The sequence below is a fragment of the Anguilla anguilla genome, chromosome 2, assembly GCF_013347855.1.
Source record: "Anguilla anguilla isolate fAngAng1 chromosome 2, fAngAng1.pri, whole genome shotgun sequence".
In the NCBI taxonomy this organism is placed as follows: Eukaryota; Metazoa; Chordata; class Actinopteri; order Anguilliformes; family Anguillidae; genus Anguilla; species Anguilla anguilla.
This window is the reverse complement of record NC_049202.1, coordinates 21,899,697-21,922,601: the sequence shown is the minus strand read 5'-3', so window position 1 is coordinate 21,922,601 and position 22,905 is coordinate 21,899,697. Positions and strand designations below refer to the sequence as shown.

The following is a 22,905-nucleotide window of genomic DNA, read 5'->3' as shown; positions in this document are numbered from 1 at the left end:
TCTATTAAACCGGCCTTTGCACATTATCGCAGGGCGAACACGCCATTTTCAGAACTTATGAAGGCTACCCATTTATTTAGTTATAAATCCTTGCCATGTAACGAACATATTTGTGTCTGGTAATGATCTGCTCGGCCGAGGTTTATGAAATGATCCTGACCTCGTCTGATCGTCAGGAATTAAATTGACCGACTCGCCCCCACCCCCCCCCACCCCCTATCCTCCTATCGCCACAGTCGCCTTATATAAAAAATAAAATAAAACTGAAGTTCGATGCACTCCACACACAGCAAGACCAAGTCTTGTGTTATCTCCAAGTTTTTTAAATGGAAATGAGGTAAATATGGCACCTGAAATTTTTCTGCTTTTTTTTTTTTTTTAAACACATAATTTATTTATTTTGCCTTTGTCACAATCGGGGGTTGTTTGACCAACTCAAAGTCATTATTTACGTATGTGTGCATTTGTGTGAATCTACACGTGCCTGTTTTTGCATTCAAATACCATGTGCATACAATTTGAAATAAAACTGTTGTTACATAGTCTATTCTATGCACACCCACATACACACACATTATATATAATAAATGATATAACCTATAAATATAAGGTGAATTTCTATGGATATATGCATGTGAGTACATATGTACAAACTCTGAATTGAAGATTTGAACAGAAGTTCATCCTCAGGAAATGTTGCAGCGTTTGTGTCAAAATACAACATTCACTTTCGTATTCCATTTTTTTTTTTCATGAAATCAACATCTGGTATGGCTAGATGTGCTGCAGAAAGAGAACATAAATTGTTTAAAAAGGTGGTTTAAAGTTTAAGTGGCACTAAATGATCAATTAATTGGAAAATAAATGTAATATTCTCTTCAAATAAGCATGGGCTGTTTAATTAAAAAGTGGGGGGACATCACAAATCTTAAAATAAGACCTTCTGGCCTTCAAAGATGTGATTTGTGCCATCTCCCCCAACAATTCACCTTTTAGTACTATTATCAAAAAAGATAGCTCAGAAAGATATTTAAAAAAATAAATATTTCAACGACAGGAATTCACCACTAATTATAAAAAAAGAAAAAAACAATGAAAGGAGATTACCCAACATGAAGGTTATTTTGCTTTATTTTATGTGTGTGTGTGTGTGTGTGTGTGTGCGTGCGCCCGTGCATGGTACAGGATTTTGATACGAGCCGTCATTTCCTTCTATGTGACAGTTCTGGCACACCAGCCCCCAGCCCCCGTATAAAACGTCACCGCAGCGTTTTCTCCCCTGCCGCTAATTTGGAAGGCATATGCATATCAATTACGCGCCTCGGCTAAGGATACATATGTTTGTAAGATGTCGCGGCGCACAGGTCATTATTGAAATGGTAATAAGAGGGATATCAAAAAAGACAACTTTTATTTGGAGACAGCCAGGCGGCGGCGGCGGTGGCGGCGGCTTCCGTCCTAGTCCTAGCGAGCACAGAGGACGACGTGTGACGTTACGGAAACTGCCGCAAAGTTGGCAGGATAATTAAAATATAATATATAATTATTCAAAGAGCCGTGGCCAGAATCGCAAGCGCTTGATAGGAACCGGCAGCTGTGTAGGTGACAAGCAGTCAGCTTGCATTGAAGTGCCGGGTTATTTTTTTCTGTTTGTTTTTTCTTTTTTTTTTTTTGATGCGGGATTTCAGAAAATAAGACGACAAGAAAGTTTTAAGAGCACGTCACACACTTCCCTGCAATTAAGTTTGGTATTTTAGTTTTTTTTGTTTGTTTCCTAATAAGTAATAATACACTGTAACATATTTTCTGACAGTGACACTTGTTTTTTTTATTTTTTTTTATTTGTTTTGTTACAGATTTTAGAAAGGACGCACACTCGGCATGAAAGGTGATTGATGGCGCAAAGACAAATGTAAGAATAAGAATAAACTCGACGAAAGATAAACGCGCAAGACGTAACTTCACAAAGCACAGGAAAGACCGGTTGGAAGGGGGATGCTTTAACGTGTGGTTTCAATGTCGCAGAAAAGTTACCAGCAGTTTCCACCGAAAAATTAATTAATTAATATGCCAGACAATTAGGCCGACCGTGTTGACGCGTCAGCATGCGAACATATTGTCGTAAAAAATATTTCACAGTTGCAACCCCCCCCCGCCAAACCGCAAACCCCCATCTCCTACCCTCACCCTGCACACCCCCAATTTGAAAAGGCTTATAAAGGGTGATTATGAAAGCTGCCATGTGTTCGAACGCTTTCTCTCCAGAAATACGTGCCGGTGAGGGGGGTTCGTTTTGGGTGTGAGGGAGGGAGACGGACAGAGGGTGTTTTTTTTTTTTTTTTGGAAAGGGGAACGTGTGTGTCCCTGGCTTCTCGCGGCCCGGGCCCTGGATGGAGATGAAGTGGATTGAGGCGACGGCTTTGCATTAAACAGAGTTCCTTCCACATGACTTGGTGCCAATGCGGCGGTGGCGAAGAGCAGCTTGCACGGGGCCCCCGCGTCCCTGACCCCGCGCGCCCCCCGCCCCCTACCCTCTACCCCCTACCCCCCGCCCCCCCCCCCCAACCACAGCCACCCACGTGGGCCCCGCCCTCGACCGCGGCCGTACCTGACCCTCCGAGGAGCTCCCTCCGTCCCCCAGGAGATCGTTCCGCACCTCGTCGCTGTAGGCGATGCGTGACCTTTTCTGGAAAAGGGAGGGAAGTCGGGGAAAGGAAGAGAGAGAGAAAAAAAAGAAAAACAAGAAAAATAAGTCTTAGCGGGGACGTCGTGAGAATAACTGGCGCTTCTTAAGCGCGAGGGCCCCCTAATGGAGCGAGACGCGAAGCGGGGCAGTACCTGAGGGCTGCGTGCGCGTGTGTGTGTTCACACGTGTGTGTGTGCGTGTGTGTGTGTGCGCTTGTTTCCAAATGTATGTATACGTGTGTGCGCCAAAGATAAACAGGAAAGAACACAAAATGAATTAGGAATATACCACTCACATTAGGAATATATTGCTCATATAAGCAATATATCGCTCGTATAAAGACTATATTGCTCATATAAGCAATATATCGCTCGTATAAGGAATATACTTCTCATACAAGTAATATATCTCCCGTATAAGGAATATATTGCTCATATAAGCAATATATCGCTCGCATTAGGAGTGTATCACTTGGCGGCAATAAATCCTCTCTCAAAACTGTCACTGCTGTCAACTAAGTTCTGTCACAACTCTGATAATCTGGATCCGGGGAGGCAGACAGAGAATAACTCATCCCCTGAGTCCGGGCGACTGGCGTTCCATCAGATTGGGCTCTTCCCCGCACTCAGAGTGAGGCAGGGAGCGGGGCCGCGTCCAGAAGCGCACTTCAGAACGCGCCACCTCCAGCCTCTCTCTCTCCGCGAGGCCAAAGCGGCGCGGGGGGCTTGTTTACAGACCTAAAAAAAGGCTCTGCGCGCGCCCCTCCAAACCGAACACGCACGGGGGCGGCCAAAACTGTTTGCTGAGCTTCTTCCTGCGTCTCCGGGTAGGTCCGGGGGCTAGCGGCTCCTCGCCGTGGATACGGCGGGGGGAGAAGGGACACCGCGGGGAAACACGGGGTTAAACTCCGCGTCTGTGGGCAGAATCCGTGCATCAATCCCTGCATCAATCCCTACCAAGGAACACGGGGTGGGGGTGGGGGGGGGCTGAAAATTTACAAACGGCAAAAAAAACCCAAAACAACCGGCAGCATATATTTTGTTACTCCTGGAACAGACGCAGACAATGGGCTCAGACAATAGGCTGGCACACTTGACTTCACTGCAGTTTTCCCCATTTTCAAAACTTACGGCTTCATTATTTTATTTTTCCCCCCGTTGAGAAAGCGACTGATTGAGTGGGCAACACGGTGAGACTTAAGCACCTAAACAATTTATTTTTGAAGGTTTTATCTCGCCTGGGGGACTGCTTATCTTTTCCAGTGTAATTACACACAATACACATTCCACAGACACAGTTCCAGAAAAATGATATGCTTACAAATGAGAGAAAGGAGAAAACAATCTTTTTTTTAGTTTTGTTTTTGCTTTTTTTCCTTCTTCTTTGAGACCGGCATAGTAAATCACATTGGTGCAATGTGTGTTGAAGCAGTGCTACAATGGCTACATTTACATACAGCTGATTTTATACAATAAACATCCACTGTTTTTTTTTTTTAATCGAATATGATTCCTTTGTGTAAGTTAGTTAAAAATGTTTCAGTCCATAAATGTTACTGCTTTGACATCACTTAACAGGAGGAACTACAATTAAGTGATTTCAAATATTTTAGTGATACATTACAAATAATTATAGATATATAGGTATATAGATATAATTATAGATAATTATAGACTATAGATAATTAGCCCATGTAATTCCATATTAAATTAAAATATAAAGACATGTATGATGTGTGGGTGGAAATATAACAGAAGCATGCATAGTTCATAGTTTCAGCAAAAAAATAACATTATATATATATATATATATATATATATATATATATATATATATATATATATATATTAGTGAAGAAATATTTATTTTGACTGTTTGGATTTGAAGCAGTGATTTGAGTGAGAGTGTGTGTGATCACGTGTTAAATTCACTCCCTTGAACCAATTTTAACCAGAAGCCTTTTGAAACCAATAAAACACCTTGTTTAAAAAAAAAAAGCACAACAAAACTCAGGGCTAGTCCGTCTCACAACCACTTTATCCAGTGACGTCAAAACCGCAGTCTGTTTTCAAAAGCAGCATGTTTCCCTCAAAACCAACATTGTTTCCTTTTTTCCTTTTTTTGTCATTTACAGACAAGTTTATAAAACAAGGGATAATCGCAGAGTGACAAAGTTGAGAACTTCAGATGTGTCGATTCAAGTTCTTCACGTTTCCCAGATAAACAAAGATAAAGGAAGCACACATTTCCTGCACAGACATCTTATCTTTTTAGTGTGGAAAACACCCACATATTCCATTTTTGTCTATTTTCATCTTAAAGAGCTACTCGAGTAACTTTAGGGAATGCCGGCAAGCGGGTAATTGAGACAACAGGCATCAGAGGCAGCTGGATATGAATCAGTGCACTGACATCTTCCTCAGACCCTGTTGCGGTGGAATAATAGACGCATCTTAAGTATTTCTAAATAGCTGTTTGCTACAGCTGAGAATATCACCTGCTTCGGCAATGTAACCTTTGAATTTTATGCAAACGCAAAAGAACAGGAAACGCTGTCATTTCTGAAAAGGAAAAAAAAGAGTGACTGAAACAAAAAAAATTGCTGTTTATCTCAGGCGGCTTACAACCTCCTTAATTCTGTCTTCCTCCGCCCTCTCCCCCAGGAAAATTACAAAGCTGACAAAAATTAATCCCTGTTCGTGTCATTATGAGATCAGATTGATCTGGTCTAACACACAAAATTAAGATAAACGTAAATTCATTCTTTATTTTGCACAAAGTTAAGTTGTGAAGAGTGTTTAAAAACAAAACAATGAAACAGGACTTATTTTCACAGTGATAAGGAAGCATTTGTTTGTTTTACATTTTAGTTTCCGTTTCATTATAAAAAAAACCAAAAAATTTTATTCAGTGTTAATTTTGACCATATTGAACAATCATATCATTGCTTATATTTATCATTTTGAAATAAATATGGAAACAGGACATTTTTCCTAAAAATGTGAAATAAATAAACCATCAACAAATAATATGAAAAGCAAATAAAATTTATTTTTCCCTAATATTTTTTTTTGACATGCTGTATGGAGGTAATGAAACAATTGAACGAAATTGGAGCAAAACAACAGGAACCAGACGGCAGGCTTTGAAATCTAAAAAAGAACGCACTCCTATAACATACCTTATTTGCCAAAGAAAAAGATTTTTTTTAATCCCTTTGAAAGGTGTTTCTTTTGTCACATTTTTTAATCTTGGGTGAGAATTTGCTTCTATTCCCGGAAGCAAAAAAAAAAAAGGTACAAAGATCTTTCTTAACTTTATGCAAAACGGACCCGCCTGCCTTCGCTATTCAGACACATCTCGTCAAAATCAAGACGGAGGTTTTTGTGTCCTGTCAAAGACGCGTTTTAGCTCTGTTGACACGGATCGAAAGGAATCTCTACAGCCCATCAAAAGATAACTGCGCATATTAGGTCACACTTCACATTTCCCAGATAAACCTACCAAATAATTTCCCGCAGTTAGAGAAATGAAAGTTATGAGGTAACAATTGCATCAAAACAGCATATATTCATGCAGTCAGGCTTGAATGCATGCGTGCGTATGAAAACACATTTTTACATATTCAGTATTAACTGCACAATTTCTGGATCCATGCTAAATTTGTGCTCCTGTCCTGCCCCCTTAATTTCAAATGCTTCTGCGGAAAATAACTTTAAAAAGGCAATTTAAAAAAAAAGCAACACCCACACGGCATTTTTTTTTTAGTACGATGGACGACGATAGAGAACTCGCTCAAGGTGCAGGACAACAACGTCATCGTAAAAAATGGTTGACTAAAGCCCCCAAATGTTAGGGGCAATTTTTTTTTTTTTTAAACAAATCCCACACAATAAAATTAATCGCAACCCCCCCCCAAAAAAAAACCCCGTCCACCGCTCCCCCACCGACAAACCCAACCCCCCGTTCACAGTGCACTGCAACAGTGCCACCGGAACGACGCAAATAATTGTGTCATCCGAAAAGCTAAAAATGTAAACAGTTCATTAGATTGGGTATAAAAGGCGTAAAGCACCCAGGGGCAGGGATTAATGAGATGGCCTAAAGTGACTCTTCTGCCTTCCCCTATCCCGCTCACCCCCCCCCCCCCACCGCCCACCCCCAAAACTCGGTCGGTGGCACGCCATGAAAAGTAATTAACCATATTTAATTTACAAAGTGTGCTCTATTAAATACTTTTGCTATTGGGAAAAAAAAGCACGGGCCACTTCTGATTTTTAATAACAGGCACGTTGCAGTGAGACCGCTGCTGGAGACCGGGGGTGAACTGTGTTTATTTCTGGCCAACAGTCAAGGGTGTCAAATTTTTAAATATGAGGCAAGTCCAAAAAACAGCAGACACGTGTCTCGTAAATCCACGCCCTTTTTTCTGTTTTGGCATAATTATTTTTAATTTATCAGAAGTTTATAAATAATGACCCTTTTTCGACCAAGTGCAAAAATTAGACGAAAAAAATAGACAAAAGCTGGCGAAATTATCCCCACGCCTCCTCAGTTTTTTTTTTTGTCCAAAAAAATTTTTTACGTTTCGTGCGAACGACAGGCGAGAGTTTCTTTTTTTTTTCCGCTGTTGTTGCCGTGACGCTTTTTTTTTTAACGGGGTGGTGGCAGTCTCTCTCCCGTACGGGCTGCGGTAACGCGGTGGCTTTAACGGAAAGCGCAGGCATTTAAATAGGCAGCCGTATCACAACAGCGTCTTTAATAATTCATTTGATCGCGGCGGGGGGCTAAAACACTCCACCGGCAGAGAGAACGCCGCGCCCAGATTATTTTTTGTTTCTTTTTTCCCCCCCTCCTTTGCTTTTTTTTTTTTTTTTAAGGGGGAAAAAGCAAACAAATTGGCGAAGGTTGTTCAATTAGGCCGCCGTTCCTTCCGCGTTTGATGGGCGAACGGGATGAAGGCGAACGCGGGCCGCGGCGTTGCCGCGGCGTCGCCGCCGTCGTCTTCAGATCCGCCGCGCCGCCCGCCATCCGCCGCGCTTCAGCCTTTGTGACAAAAGTGACCCGCCTCTCGCGCGAGCGACGCACCTCATAAAAAAAAAAAAAAAATTACAGGAGCCTTTGCGTTTCAATGCGACCGCACTGAAACAGCTCTGGGCCAAACAACAGCTTGTGCCACTGTCATTCATTACAGTTATTTTGACGAACCAAGCCTCCATACATTTAAAATATATTAAAGAATACAATATTAATGCATATTGCACTCAAAACCAAACTTTTATTATTATTATTATTATTATTATTATTAATATTATTATTATTGTTGTTGTTGCTGCTGTTGTTGTTACTACTATACAGCATCTTAATGCATAGTATCAACTGAAATGAAGTGTTTTCTCTTTGGCACTATGTTAAAAGGCCACAGAAGACCGCAGGAGGCTGCAGTAGCAGATCCATCTCCACGGCGCCCCCCACCTCCACCTCAGCAAAAAAACAAAAACAAAACAAAACGCTTCCTCCCTCGGAGACGGCGGCCAGGTCGCGACCTCGGCCGCGAGCGTGGGCTCCCGGCTCAGCTTCCCACGTTCGCAGACGCACACCGTCTTCTGACGACTCGGAGCGCCTGCGACTGCCCGTTTTTGTCCCACCCCCCACCCCCCAAAAACGCGACCGCCTGCACCCCTCCCTGCGAAGACGTGTACGGACTGAGGCACCGTGGTTTCCACCCGGCGTTGCCAAAAAAAATGTCGCCGTTAGGAAACCGGGACGTTTTCTGGGAAAGGACACACGTTTTCACGCGTGCGTAAACACACACGTACCTTAATGTTCATCTCGTGATTCTGCCTTTCTGACATGTTCATATTCCTTTATGTCATGATGAATCCCAAAGGCACACAATACATTGTACACGCCGGAAATAAATGGTATGAAAAGCTAACACTGTATGGGCACTACATGTATTCAGTGTTTCATCATCTGTTGAAAAATACTAGCATCTTACTTTTATAAGGTATTAGGAGCAGACAAATCGTAAAATATCTTTTCAAAATTAAATTACAGTTCTTTTCATTATTTCTATGAAATGCTAAAACATTTCATTATAATACTCTTAGTATGCATTATTGAACACATTTGGGTGAGTCCGGAATATTATAGTAAAGGGAAAAAACCTAAAGAAGTGACACACTGCTTTTGAATAACATTACACAATATAATGCTCTAAATGATATAAAAGCCCACAAATGTAACCTTGTTGTGCAAAGAGCAAAAACAGAACCATTAAATGAAAGGAAATGCTGTCGCTTTTACAACCATTCCGTTAGGGTTTTTTTTTTTTTTTTGTCCATTGTTTAAGCCAAAGGGTCATCCGTCAATCAGCAAGCAACTCCATCAAGTGAAAGCATGAGAGAGAGAGAGAGAGAGAGAGAGGGGGGGGGGATAGAGAGAGAGAGAGAGAGAGAGAAAATGACTGGAATCTGATTTGAGCGGTGAGAGCGAGTTCGCCGGGCTTCGACCGAGGCGAAGCGGCGCGTACTTCCTGAAGGCCGGGGACGCGCTCGGATGCCGTCGTTTCTTAAAGGCACGAGACGCAGATTAAACCCGATATTAAAATGCGGAAGCGGCGGTAATGAAAAATCAAAGGCCTCCTCTGCTCGGCGTCAGCGCGCGGGGCAGCCTGAGCCGAGGTGGTACAGGGGGGCTGCGGAGAAGCACACAGCCCGAAACGCTACGGAGAAATCAATAGAGAAGGCCGGTGGGGCGGAGAGCAGGAATATTCACAGAGAGGCTGCTGGGATCAGACTGCTATCTTCTGGCATGCAGTGGGGAATAAAGTGAGGCTCCCCAGGTCAGCAGCAGAGAAAAGGTGAGATTAGAGTGAAATGGAGGAGGGATTTCTGGGGGGGGGGGAGTGGGGAGTGAGGGGTACAGACTATGTGGGATACCTGGAGAGCCAGGGACCAATTGCCCATTAGCCCGTGGCTACCTACATATGGTTCAGTGAACCCTCCACTGAAAAGAACTTTTTTTAAACTCACTTTTAACCCTTTCCGAGCTTAAAAAAATAAATTAAAAAAACCCTCTCTTGGTAACAGCCAACCCGTGATGGCGTCTTCTGCCTGTCGTGAAGTCTTCTGATGCATTCTTCTTGGAAAATATACGTGGCACCGTACACAAAAACAAACACTGTTATAATTTCCAAATATGAATTGACAAGCGAATGTCAATGCGTGCACGTGTGCGTGTTCGTGAATCTCAGTGTATGAATGTGTGCGTGTGTGTGTGCGTACATGTGCACAGAAGTTAACTGCAGAGCATGAATGCGTGTGTGTGCATGTGTGTGTGTTTGCGCATGTGTGTGTGTGAGTGTATGTGAGTGTGTGTGTGAGTGTGTGTGTGTGTGTGTGTGTGTGTGTGTGTGAGTGTGTGTCAGTGTGTGTGTGTGTGTGTGTCAGTGTGTGTGTGTCTCTCTATAATGTGTGAGTGTGTGTGTGTGTGAGTGTGTGTGTGTGTGTGTGTGTCAGTGTGTGTGTGTCTCTCTATAATGTGTGAGTGTTATTTATGCTGAATGGCCATCTCATTTACATGAGAATACAGTTGCATGCGGGGAGGCTTAACTACATCATTAGAGCGCCATATTTATATAGGTCTTTCACTGTGCGGGCCAGACTCAAATTAAATTTAACTTACCCTCCCTCCCGTTTGCGGCAGACCTGCAAAACTACTGCCAGAGCCCACCTCTGTCACACAGAAATGTGAAAAAGTGCCACTTCAGTGCCTAACAGTCAACCGCGTAACACATTTTCAAGTATCTACGCCTTTTTCCTTTTTTTTTTTTTTTTTTTGGAAAAGCAGAAATGAAAGTTTTTTTTTTTTTCTTTTCTTCCCCCAACACCTTCTGTACGGAAAGTTGTCTCCACACAGCAAAAGCGGGTTAACGTTGAAATGTGAACCCCATTCATGATTTACTATCAAAAACAGGGGAGGAATCAGAGAGAGAGAGAGAGAGAGAAAGAAAGAGAAAGAAATCGCTCTCGGTTTCCGTTTTTCTCTCTTCCACGGGGCGTGGGGCTCCGGGGGGGCACCACAGGGAGGTTCGTTCGCACCCCAAACGCCGGAGACCCTCCGACAAGATCGCAGAGAAGCTCCCACTCCCCGTCGACAACGCACACTGCCTCGAGCGCTTCGGTGCCTGCTCGGACCGTAAATATAAAACCACGACAAAACCAAACAACCAAAGAAATATTAACGCTGCACAACTGCAGTGGCGGGACGCTCCATCACCTCGTTGGAGAGAGCAGCTCGGTTTACTGTGGGGGTGAGGTTTCGTTTATTCATGAACTCCGAGACACTTGGAAGCGCTAGTAATGAATGAGAATATTGAAGAGTGCAATGCAAACAGCAGACTCCGTTAAGCAGAACGCGTTTGAATACATTTACATTTGAATACGTTTGAAATGCGTTGTCCTTGGCAAAGTACAAAGCTGCAAAGGAAAACTATTTCTAACTGTCTGTATTATCTTAATTACAAAAAGTATATTCTGTTACAGGCTGCTATACATATACCGCAGTAAAACGCATTGTTTCCATGTAAGCCGTTACTCGATAAGCCAATCGGGAAGCAGTTTCAGTGATGTCACAATTAATCTAATACTACCTGCAAGGAAGTTGATGTGACTGCCTTATCAATATTCAAATAAAAAGAAAAACAAAAATGCAAAACATTTTTAATTGCTTTATTTACAAATGTAAGCACTGAATAAAATACTGTATCAGCATTAATGCTACATTATTTATTTCTCTAAAATTTCTTTAACTTCCATTTTAAAGTAAGCTATTTTGTATTCAAAAAGAGGCCAGGCATGCAGGGTTTAGTAATAGTGTCAAATGCTTTTCCGCCACATTGTTCAGGGTCCATTCAGAATAGAAGTAATGAAGGCTCCCTGTGCACATTCTCTGTGAAAAATGCTATTCGTGGCACCAATTTGGATTGGACGGTTTCATGGCAATCAAATACGAAATGACCAATCAAATTGTTGCATGTCAATGGCTTCATCCTTCCTCTGATGCAGGTGCAATCATAGACTGCGTGATTCTACAGAACTCTCTACTGTCCTACATAATTTTTGACCGAGCAGAAGGAAGCGTCAAATAAATCCTCGTAGCAAAAACATCATTTCCATACAACAGGAAGCAGCCGCAATACTCTTTCAAGGTAATGTTTATGCTTGTTCTGCGAGCTGAAATGGGGATTGGAGCCACGGAAAGACGCCATTGGCTGGAGCGAGCGGTGGATCTTGCATTTGCTGCTGCGACTGGGGGAGCCAGGGAGAGATGACCGTAAAGGCCCAATCACACTTTCGCGAGATCACAACAATCCCGCCCTCATGATAATTCTGAAGCGTTCGCTGTCAGTTTAACCTGATATTTACAGAAACATTTGTACATTATGTATTCATTTGCAGAGAAGAGGTCCTTCACCAACGTTAAAGTTGATACTTGGATATACAGTTAAACCCCCAGATTTGTGAGCTTTAAAGGACATTAAAAGCCAGTCCCCCTCCTTGAAAGGGTTACACAACTTTCCGATAATGAGACAAGCTCCTTACCCACTACGCCATGGTGCTGCCTCTCCTTACCCACTATGCCATGGTGCTGCCTCTCCTTACCCACTATGCCATGGTGCTGCCTCTCCTTGCCCACTATGCCATGGTGCTGCCTCCCCTTTCCCACTATGCCATGGTTCTGCCTCTCCTTACCCACTATGCCATGGTTCTGCCTCTCCTTACCCACTATGCCATGGTTCTGCCTCTCCTTACCCACTATGCCATGGTTCTGCCTCTCCTTACCCACTATGCCATGGTACTGCCTCTCCTTACCCACTATGCCATGGTGCTGCCTCTCCTTACCCACTATGCCTTGGTGCTGCCTCTCCTTACCCACTATGCCATGGTGCTGCCACTCCTTACCCACTATGCCTTGGTGCTGCCACTCCTTACCCACTATGCCATGTTGCTGCCTCTCCTTTCCCACTATGCCATGTTGCTGCCTCTCCTTACCCACTATGCCATGTTGCTGCCTCTCATTTCCCACTATGCCATGTTGCTGCCTCTCCTTTCCCACTATGCCTTGTTGCTGCCTCTCCTTACCCACTATGCCATGGTGCTGCCTCCCCTAGCCCACTATGCCATGTTGCTGCCTCTCCTTTCCCACTATGCCATGGTGCTTCCCTGGAGAACAACCTGGAAATGTTTATCTGGGCTCCTTGGGGTCATGTATCATACTAGACCCACAAGTCAACAACACCACGAGCAACATTAGCATTGGAACAAGCCCATATGAGAGCTCTACTGTTTAACTGTTGCGTTCTGAGAATCAGAAAGTCCTGCTTGAGCTAAGCACCTATTTGAATAAATACAAATTTTATACATTATTTTAGAACAACTTCTGCGACTTTCGTTTCTTCCAAACAAAAAAAGCCCAACTGCGCGCTGACCAAGAACACGCCGAACACGGTACGGCAGGTACGTCTGAGAAAAAACGGCTCCCAAATTGTTATTACATACGGAGCTGTATTAACAATTTGAGAAATCATTACATCGCCCAACCCAACAGTCCGCTGTGGTCAAAATGGAAGCAATGCATAGATGTACACGTACCACAGGGCACCATTCCGAAGAGAACTTAAAGCAGGCCTCTCATTGGCCAGAGTAGATACGATAGGCAATCTGCTGAGCGCCGTTAGCCGCGGCAGCCAATCAAATTCTCACACACGCCCGAGCGTTTTTGTCACAATATCTGACGCGTGTTATGTAGTTTAATTTGATCAAAACGGGAGCAGGAAACCACAGCGGGCTTCACAGCGGCCGAGCCTCGTCCAAATCGTCTGTCAACAACAGAAAGCCTTTCTTCCTCCAGCATTCCGTCTCATTAGGGGCACTTAAGTCTCGGGAACATAAATATAATTCGATCGGAGAAAGTTTGTCCCAATTTACCCTGTTTTTCCGCCATGTATATACATTGCACTAACGGGAAAGCGTGTGATTGTAGGAAGTTGGTAACGTCAGGATTTTCGAGTTGCGGTTTTAAAGCAAACAATAATTCATAATGCATTTCATAAATAGTTCATGACTTTACACTTAAGTCAGTCTGGCAAATCAAAATTTTTTGTCACCTATTCTGGTCCCACTTGTCAGTTTAGCCCTGTCTGCTGACGCCACTTGTCACTTCCAGTCTCAGCCTGCACTCTCAATAAGCTTGAAAACAGAGACAGTCTGCCAGAGAGGGGAATGCTTACCCACATAACAAGATTTTTTTGTTAACCCTTATTATTTTATTTCCGTCATCCACAAACGAGCGTCAGCGGGGGATTGCTACTGTTGCGACTTACAGCTCGCGGCAAATTAATCGCGCAGATCGATTCTATCGGGGACGCACTTAAAACTGGACGGTGCATCGATCGCACGGATCGATTCTATCAGGGAATGCTTAAAACAGTACAGAAAATGGATTTTATCAGGGAATACTAACAACTGACTGGCCGGCTGATCAGGCTGATCAGCTTTACAAGAAAATGAGCCACTGCCTGTATGAGGAATTTTGCCTACCAACACAGTTCCACAAACTTCATTTTCATTCTTGTTTAAATCCAACTTCTTCTTCTCCTTTTAATTATTATTATTATTTTACCTTTTATTTAATCTTTACTAAATTCATATCATTATATAGGTCTATTTATTATTATTACCTTTAATAATTTTGGTTTTATGTGATTATTATTATTATTATTTTCACCTTTTTTGCAATGACTTGACGACGCTGCTAAGAGCGTCCAGGGAGGGAGGGACGCGCCCAGCGAGAGAGGGGCTCTGAGCGGCCATCAGCGGCGCCGCTCACAAACAGCCCTGAGCCACAAAGCCCAGCCTTCAGTGATTGGCCCTCTCCGGCTCCACGCGCGAGCCTCCGCCCCGAAAGGAGAACGGAAGCGTCTGCAGTCATCACCACACCTGCCGGTGAGGAGGCGGTCATCACCACACCCGCCGGTGAGGAGGCAGTCATTACCACACCCGCCGGTGAGGAGGCAGTCATTACCACACCCGCCGGTGAGGAGGCAGTCATCACCACACCCGCCGGTGAGGAGGCAGTCATCACCACACCCGCCGGTGAGGAGGGAGCCATTACCACACCCGCCGGTGAGGAGGCGGTCATTACCACACCCGCCGGTGAGGAGGCGGTCATTACCACACCCGCCGGTGAGGAGGCAGCCATTACCACACCTGCCGGTGAGGAGGCGGTCATTACCACACCCGCCGGTGAGGAGTTAGTCATCACCACACCCGCCGGTGAGGAGGCGGTCATTACCACACCCGCCGGTGAGGAGGCGGTCATTACCACACCCGCCGGTGAGGAGTTAGTCATCACCACACCCGCCGGTGAGGAGGCAGTCATCACCACACCCGCCGGTGAGGAGGCGGTCATTACCACACCCGCCGGTGAGGAGGCAGCCATTACCACACCCGCCGGTGAGGAGGCGGTCATTAAAGACCAATTCACTGACGTCGGAGCCTACACTGCGTTTCCCCCTGTATATCTGATGAACCGATACATAAATATATCGTTACGCTGTTGGGATGTGAAATGCCAGATAAGACAGATAAAATGCAGAAATGTTTTATGTGTGTGCAAGGACGCTCGCATACACACACAGACACACAAACCACACGCACACACAAACCTTCACAAGAAGTGGAATAACGCCTGGATCTGGTCATAGTCTTAGCACAAAGACACACTCACATACACACGCACGCACGCACGCACGCACGCATGCACACACACACATACAGCACATAGCAGAAAAGGGGAAGACACAGGGCAGACCTGAATGAAGACCAGCCAGAGGAAATTCTGCCCTACAACTTCACAACAAAAGGACTGATTCTTACAGCAGGAAAGAGGGCTTTATTTCCGAAGAAATCTGGCCCACTTTTAAGAAATCCTTTCCAATCCTTCTGACATACATAATAACAAAATAACGTCTTTAATCTAAGCGTTCAGTTGCACTTTTGACACGACTGGTGGAAACTTAAATTCCAAAGCATACAAAGTATAAGCTCAGTATTTCTCAAACGATTTGCACAATTCAAAGATTTTCAGACAAAAGTACTATCATAGAGAATGAATGATTTTAGGAGATTAAAGCGGGCTAACACCCAGCTAACATGGTCTGTCGCGTGTTCCTTTGTACAAGTTGCTGTAACGGACGACCGAGGTCGGCCCGCCAGGAAGGCATCAAGACGCTTTTCTGCCCGGGTTTTACATGACAGAGGCTGGGCTGGGAGTTCCCCCAGACTTAAAGTAACACAGAAAAACACAACGTACACGCGACTGTATGGAGTACCTCTAATGAGGAGTAAGCTTGAAACGCTATGCGGACCGTTTGTCCGACAACCACAAATGCCCACTTTACTTGTGTTCAGCCTTAGCAATAGCCTGATATGCTTTAAGAATATGATTTTTTTACTCATTTTAGACATCCGTTTACCGAGTAGCCTCAAAATTTTTCTCCTCAGTTGTCTGACGGATGAAATGACAAAAAAATGGGAAAAATGGGACTTTTTATTGAGCGTGAACGTGAGCATCACCGTAACTGTGTTTTCTTTAAAAAAAATACTGCTGCAGTTCCTGTTTTGGGAAAGATAACTATCAACCACCCACCTCACCACCCCCCCCCCCCACCCCCCCCCCCCCCCGCCTCACATTCACAAATTAAATTATGTGACAAGCCTTACACCACGTCAATTTACCTTATACACCAGTATATAAGCCCATTATAAATGTATTTTACTAGGAACTATTTACTAGTCATTCAAACCATTAATACATATGTAATAAATGCGTAATAAGCTGAAAGTTTGTACCCTACCCAGGTTGGGAAGGATCTGATATTACCAAACTGTATAGGAAACTATTCCTGGAAATCCTTGACAAATTACTCCAATTCGTTAAATCAATGAATGTCATAGAATTTGTATTTTAATATTTATGTTTGCATTGTGATAGTTGGGATAAAATAATAACCTCCTCACTGCTAATAAAACAAGGATGGGGATGCCAAATTGCCACCATTTATTTGCCCTCCAGTTAATTTACCAAAGGGTGCAGCAGAGTGCAGTGTGTGAAAGTGTATAAAACAAGGGGGATGTTACATGATTGAAAAATAAACTGAAAAAATGTAGACAATTACATATTTTGCCCTGTTAAACAAAAAATGTAGAAATGTATTTTGCCATCTATGGGGCAATGTAACATTGCTGTGAGAAAGCAATGATGATCTTGAAAATCTGTCCCAGACAAACACACAACCCTGACACACACACACACACGCATGCACGCACGCACGCACACACACACACACACTCACACACACACACACACACACTCACACGCATAAATGCGCACACACACACACACACACACGTGCACACACACACACACACACACGGCACGCACGCATGCACACACACAGACACACGCGCACACGCATGCACAAAAAAAATAAGAGAAAAGAAAAAGAGACATCCTGATCAATGTGTCACTGCGGCGATGCGCCAGGACTGGCGGTGAAGCTTTCTGACTGAATTTCTCAGAAAACAATTATCTAAACATACATTTTCTTTCTCTCCATTCACTCAAGGAAACGGGAAACCTGAAGTAAGCGCAGGCGATGTCTGCGTGTCGTGAGGGTGGTCAAGCCGCGACTCGAACGTTTCATGCAATACTATGGGATGCCATGAACCGATTGGGGTTGAGAAACTGGTAAATCCCTGACCCCAAATAACAAAAGGCAAGCGCACAATAAAGGGACACAATGAGGTCTCTGAGTGCAAACTACAGAGCTGTGTTCATTGAGAAACACACCAAGAACCATCATAGCAAGCAATGCTACAGGAGAAATATAATTCATCAATGCCTAATGCTGTATACTTCATATACTAAATCACTAACACTATATATATGTATATGTATATATACATACACACACAGACATAAAAATAATATGTATAATATATTTTATTTAATCTATATATATGTGTATTTACTATATATACACACATAAATGGGTAGATAGACATAATGTTACAAATTATAGCTTTACTAGAATAATTCATAAAATTTTAAATCTAGTAATGTGGATAAGCCATATGGATGAACCACTGCCATCGGGATCAGCAGTTATACACACAGATGGTCCGCAGCAGCAAGCTTGCTGAAACCAGTTATCATTCTCATGTACCACAGATCTGTAAAAAGGTACACAAATACTAAATGATACACTTCGTTTCAATTTCACTGATTACCACATTTTACAAGAATATGGCTATTATAAAACAAATTGATTTACCAATTAGTCATTGCGCTGTGAAAACCTTACATTTTTTGAGGAATAATTATTTAACTGCATTCACGCAATTATATTCCAACATTCCAAAACTAACAGGATGATTTTGCTTTTAAAACAGCTATCACTAAAAAAGCTGACTCCGTCCAATCAATTTCTAAACTAGAACGAGCACTGGTTCATTTTAAAATGCCCCTTTCACAACTTAAACAATGGTTATGCTACAATGTTAACCAGTGATTTAACAAATATATGCAATACAAATCATTTTTACCTAATAGATGTCCGTGGAAAAATCGAATGCCCCCAATTAAATTCAAAGTAATTTATCACCATAATCATTTTATTTAACTTCTTATTGCTCTTTAATACATTAAGCTTAATCTCGGGTGATACAGGAATGTCTAAATAGAAAAATGCATTCAAAGGAAAAAAAAAAAGTAAAAACAATACTGGATATAGGTCGTAAAGGTTATGGATAAAAATGTTTAATTATATGGCATTAATAATGACTACTAATATGCAATAACTCTATTCATAAAAACAAATCTATAGCATAGATAAAAATGAAAGCAGGTCTTAAAAGACAAAATAGATTCTTAAGAGATTCTGGCTAACACATAGGTAATTTTTTCCAGTAAAACTGCAAGCTGCCATAGACAAAGAGCTGATTTTGCTTGTGAATGTTTATGAATATGGAGCACTGCACTTTGCACCTCACTGCCTGCTCAGTTTCCGCAGGTTTAAAACAGGTACACAGGACGGTATGTACACGTACGGGAAAGTGCAGAATTTAAGATGTCAGAGAACTTTTATCTACCAGCTTCTGAAAGCAAAGCGGGTGGGAAGCAGTCAACGCATTGTTAAAAACAAAACAAAAAAAACACAAGCTTGCTGCGAGTCTATCTTCATCTACAAGAAACTCTGACTAGACCTGTGTCAAGGCTGCACTGGCATGGGGGAGAATTGGGGGGGAACTCAGCAAGTCAAGGATGAATTGAATTCCCTGAGCAATGCCGCCATCTTGTGGCTGAACGCCACCTTGCACATAAAGCAGTAACAGAGAAAGCTGATGTGAATTTATGAGACTGCTTTTCCAACTGAGACTGAGATATTACAACCTTTAGTGGATTATCACTTACAAAGTTCAACAGAACTACATTTAATGGGAACATCAATAACTGCGCTACCTTACACCTTAAACACACCATACTTTTTTTCTTACAGATATGCTGGCCAAATCCAATGTAAGCAGAGGAACTGTTTACTGGGTCAGTCTCTTAAAGGCAATAAATCAATAACAGTGAAAACCATGAATAATATTCTAACCAAAAATGAGTTCATAATAATTTGCTGGATTATTCTGCCTGTAACAAGTCTCAAAAATCGCATTCAAACTTTTCATGTTGGCCTTCAAACCTCAAAAGCATAATACAATTTTCTTCAGTGTGACAGGTCACCCGGGCAATCAACAAGCATGGTGGCACAGTCCTGCCAGAGTCCCTCCAGGGAATCTAAACCTACGAGTCCATTTACTTATGAATGTGCGCTGTTCGCGTCTCTTCATTTGATTTATAATAACTCATTTCAGGCTGCCACAAAAGCGAATGAAAGCCATTCATTTGTAGCACACCAACACCCCACCTACCAACTACGGTAGTTCATTACTGAACAGACAGCTCTGATTTTACACAGCGAGGGTCATTTCATTGGGGTTGTTCAGGAAATCTCAAAGTTGATTCTGTTTTTTATCATTTAAAGTAGTGGCAACCAACCCTGTTCCTGGAGATCTACTGTCTTGCAGGTTTTCACTCCAACTCAAACAAAGCACACCTCATTCAACAAATACTTACATTTTGCTCTATAGAACCCTATCTAACTGTACTCTATAGAAGCCTGAACTAGCCAGTAGCAGCTAAGCAACATTGTGTGAAGGTGACATATTGACATATTCATCTATTTTAAATATCGGTTTACAAAAGGACCTATACGTTAAAGGCATCAGTTTTAAGCTGGTTAGCTGCAGATTTGCATCAGTGTCATTACTGTCTGTCTAGAAAGCATTCCACCGAATGTACATGTCCATGCATGTGTGGATATTTCCACTTTCCACAACAGAAGTAATAAAACATGTTTGAACAGAACAGCCAGTAGTACACTTTCATATATGTAATTTTTTTTTTTTAATTGTACATGATTCAGATTGTAAGTGTATTGCTCAAATACTGTTGTGCGATCTAACAGGAGCACATTCCTACAAAGATGTTTTTTTATTATATTTCACACTCAAGCTAGAAGTTGAATTCTATTATCCCTATTCACAGTAGTAGAGCTGATCTTGTAACATGAAGGTCACAGGTTTGATTCCCAGGTAGGACACTGCCATTGTACCCTTGAGCAAGGTACTCAACCTTGCTCAAGGGTACAGCCTCATTGCTTCAGTATATATCCAGCTGCATGAATGGATACAATGGAAACGCTATGCAAAAAATAGGGCTTTGGATAAGAGCATCTGCTAAATGCCTGTAATGTAATGTAATTCGGATTTAAGTAAGGTATGACAAACTCATGTTAAGACTGAATCTCTCCTGTATGACTGAAGTTCTCATTTTGTGGCTACAGGATGTATAAATTACCTATCACCATCCCAGCTGAAGGTCTACTGTTGCCTGGAATTTATCATTGTGAATTTGAACCCTGTGAACTGAATGAGTAACTATACACTCTTTAGAGTCACATACTCAAAGGATCCTGTTAGCTTCCTTTTCGATAGAACAGTACTGCTGTGAATGCATTCTCTTTGGACTCTCCTGTTTTCCTGATACGCAGCTCTTGAAGGATTTTTCTGAAGGACGTAGCTCTCTCTTCCGTATATGAAAAAGCTACATCTAAATGAATTCTAGGACTCCTCTTTCTGAATGTGTGAGAGCGAAGAGTACCCCTGATTTGGCAGTAACGAGGTATGTGTGGTGCACTGGCTGTGAACCGTTCCCCCCCCACTCCCCATAACCTCAAACTGGGCTGGAATATTTTATAAACAATCACCAGTTAAACTACATTCCTGGTGGCTTCACAGGTGCTAATTAGTATAGATTCATACAACAGAATTTTTGATAATTTGATTAATGCAGTTAATACCCTGCATAATTAAGCCTGCTAACTCCCATCTACCCTTTCTGAGAACACCCACGCTACATTGTTTTGTAATGACAGGGTGCTAACGGAACCTGTGCAGCTTAGCCAATGGAAGGTACCAGAAGTGCACGCCCACCTGTCAATCTTCAAGTTCGCAACCTATTGATTGATTCAGTTGTCAATTAAAATCCATCTTCCAGTCGCTCCACACAATGAGCATATTTACACTCGGTCCTGTTATCATTACATATGAGGCTGAGATTCTGCTTTCACAGCATGATTATGTTGTACATTAAATCTCGCATTACATACAATCATTAGATGTAATCTGATTGGACGTACCCAATTCAGACTTCAAAAATGTATGAATATTTAGCCAATGGGGGTTGCAACAACAAATCTTGTCACAGACAGTAAAAATGCAAAGGAGACTGTTATGTTCAGGTTTTATGAATGGGAAATTGTGTGGCTGATTGGACTGGCAACCTGCTAGCCAACTAGGCTATTAAGAAAATTTTGGCTGGCTAGCTGGCGAGCTAGCTAACCAGGCACAACAATAACGCAACTTATACAAGTTATAGATTTGTGAGTGCTTTCTTTCATGCAATGTATTTTCAATCTCACCAATGAAACCCATTCACCAAATTTATCTGAAAAGAGCTGTTCTATCAACTGGCTATCGAAAGATGTTTTGACAGTAGTCCGTTTGCAAAATATAAACAGTTTATTTTTAATAAACTCCAAATCACCTCACCTCCTGTGATTTGTGAATACAATTAAACCCCATTAAACCATTTCCTTGATCCGTAATTCCCCTCCATGAATATGGGTGGTTCTACCCAGTTAAGGGTATATTCCTCTAGCAGGCTGAGAGCAAACAACTGATAGCAAACAGCTGATAGCAAACAGCTGATAGCAAACAGCTGATAGAAAATAGCTGATAGCAAACAGTTGATAGAAAATAGGCTAGCTGATAGCAAACAGTTGATAGAAAATAGCTGATAGCAAACAGCTGATAGCAAATAGCTCATAGCAAACAGCTGATAGCAAACAGCTGATAGCAAACAGTTCATAACAAACAGCTCATAACAAATAGCTTCCAGGCTGCAAGGGGAGGCTATTAAGTCGCCAGCAACCCCTCCAGCCTCCACATATTCATGCCATGATTCCTGTGCATACTCTAGGACTGTACGACTGACATGCATGCCTCATATAGTTCTGCACTGTACAGCCAAACGCGTTCATTCTACAAGAACAAAAATGAAGTAATAAATCCCTTCCTCAATGGAAGCAGGGTGAGTGATAAAATAAGTATTATTATTTATGAAATCAGGTGGGTGTATAACATGTTTTGCCTACATTAATCTGCACTGACGTAAAACTGGATACACGGATTTCAGTGAGTTAACAGGCCGCCATTGTCACATTATCACAATTCCTCTAACCACTAAGTGCTTTTCTGATGATTCAACCCAGTCACTCAAAACGTATCATGATCCAAGTTATGTACATTGTCAACTGAATACTACCATTTGGCAAGCAAAAAAAAATTAAAAACAATATGTAAACCAAAAGAAAAAATTTAAGATCAAACGTAAAATCACAAATAGAAACCTGGCCAATAATCTTGTCATCTAAAGTGGTCATCCGGAGATAAGCATCCGTTACGTTGAAATACTCAGTC

General features: G+C 42.3%; 1 protein-coding gene across 4 annotated transcripts in view; it reads right to left on the bottom strand.

The window, feature by feature from the left end:
* The window catches only part of vti1a (vesicle transport through interaction with t-SNAREs 1A), a 190,297-nt gene that overhangs the window by 140,726 nt on the left and 26,666 nt on the right, over positions 1-22,905 (bottom strand). For all 4 annotated transcript variants that reach the window (XM_035404572.1, XM_035404574.1, XM_035404573.1 and 1 more), the window contains exon 4: positions 2,609-2,686. In XM_035404572.1, coding sequence (XP_035260463.1) covers positions 2,609-2,686 — 78 coding nt within the window. The remainder of the gene's footprint in view (positions 1-2,608; positions 2,687-22,905) is intronic.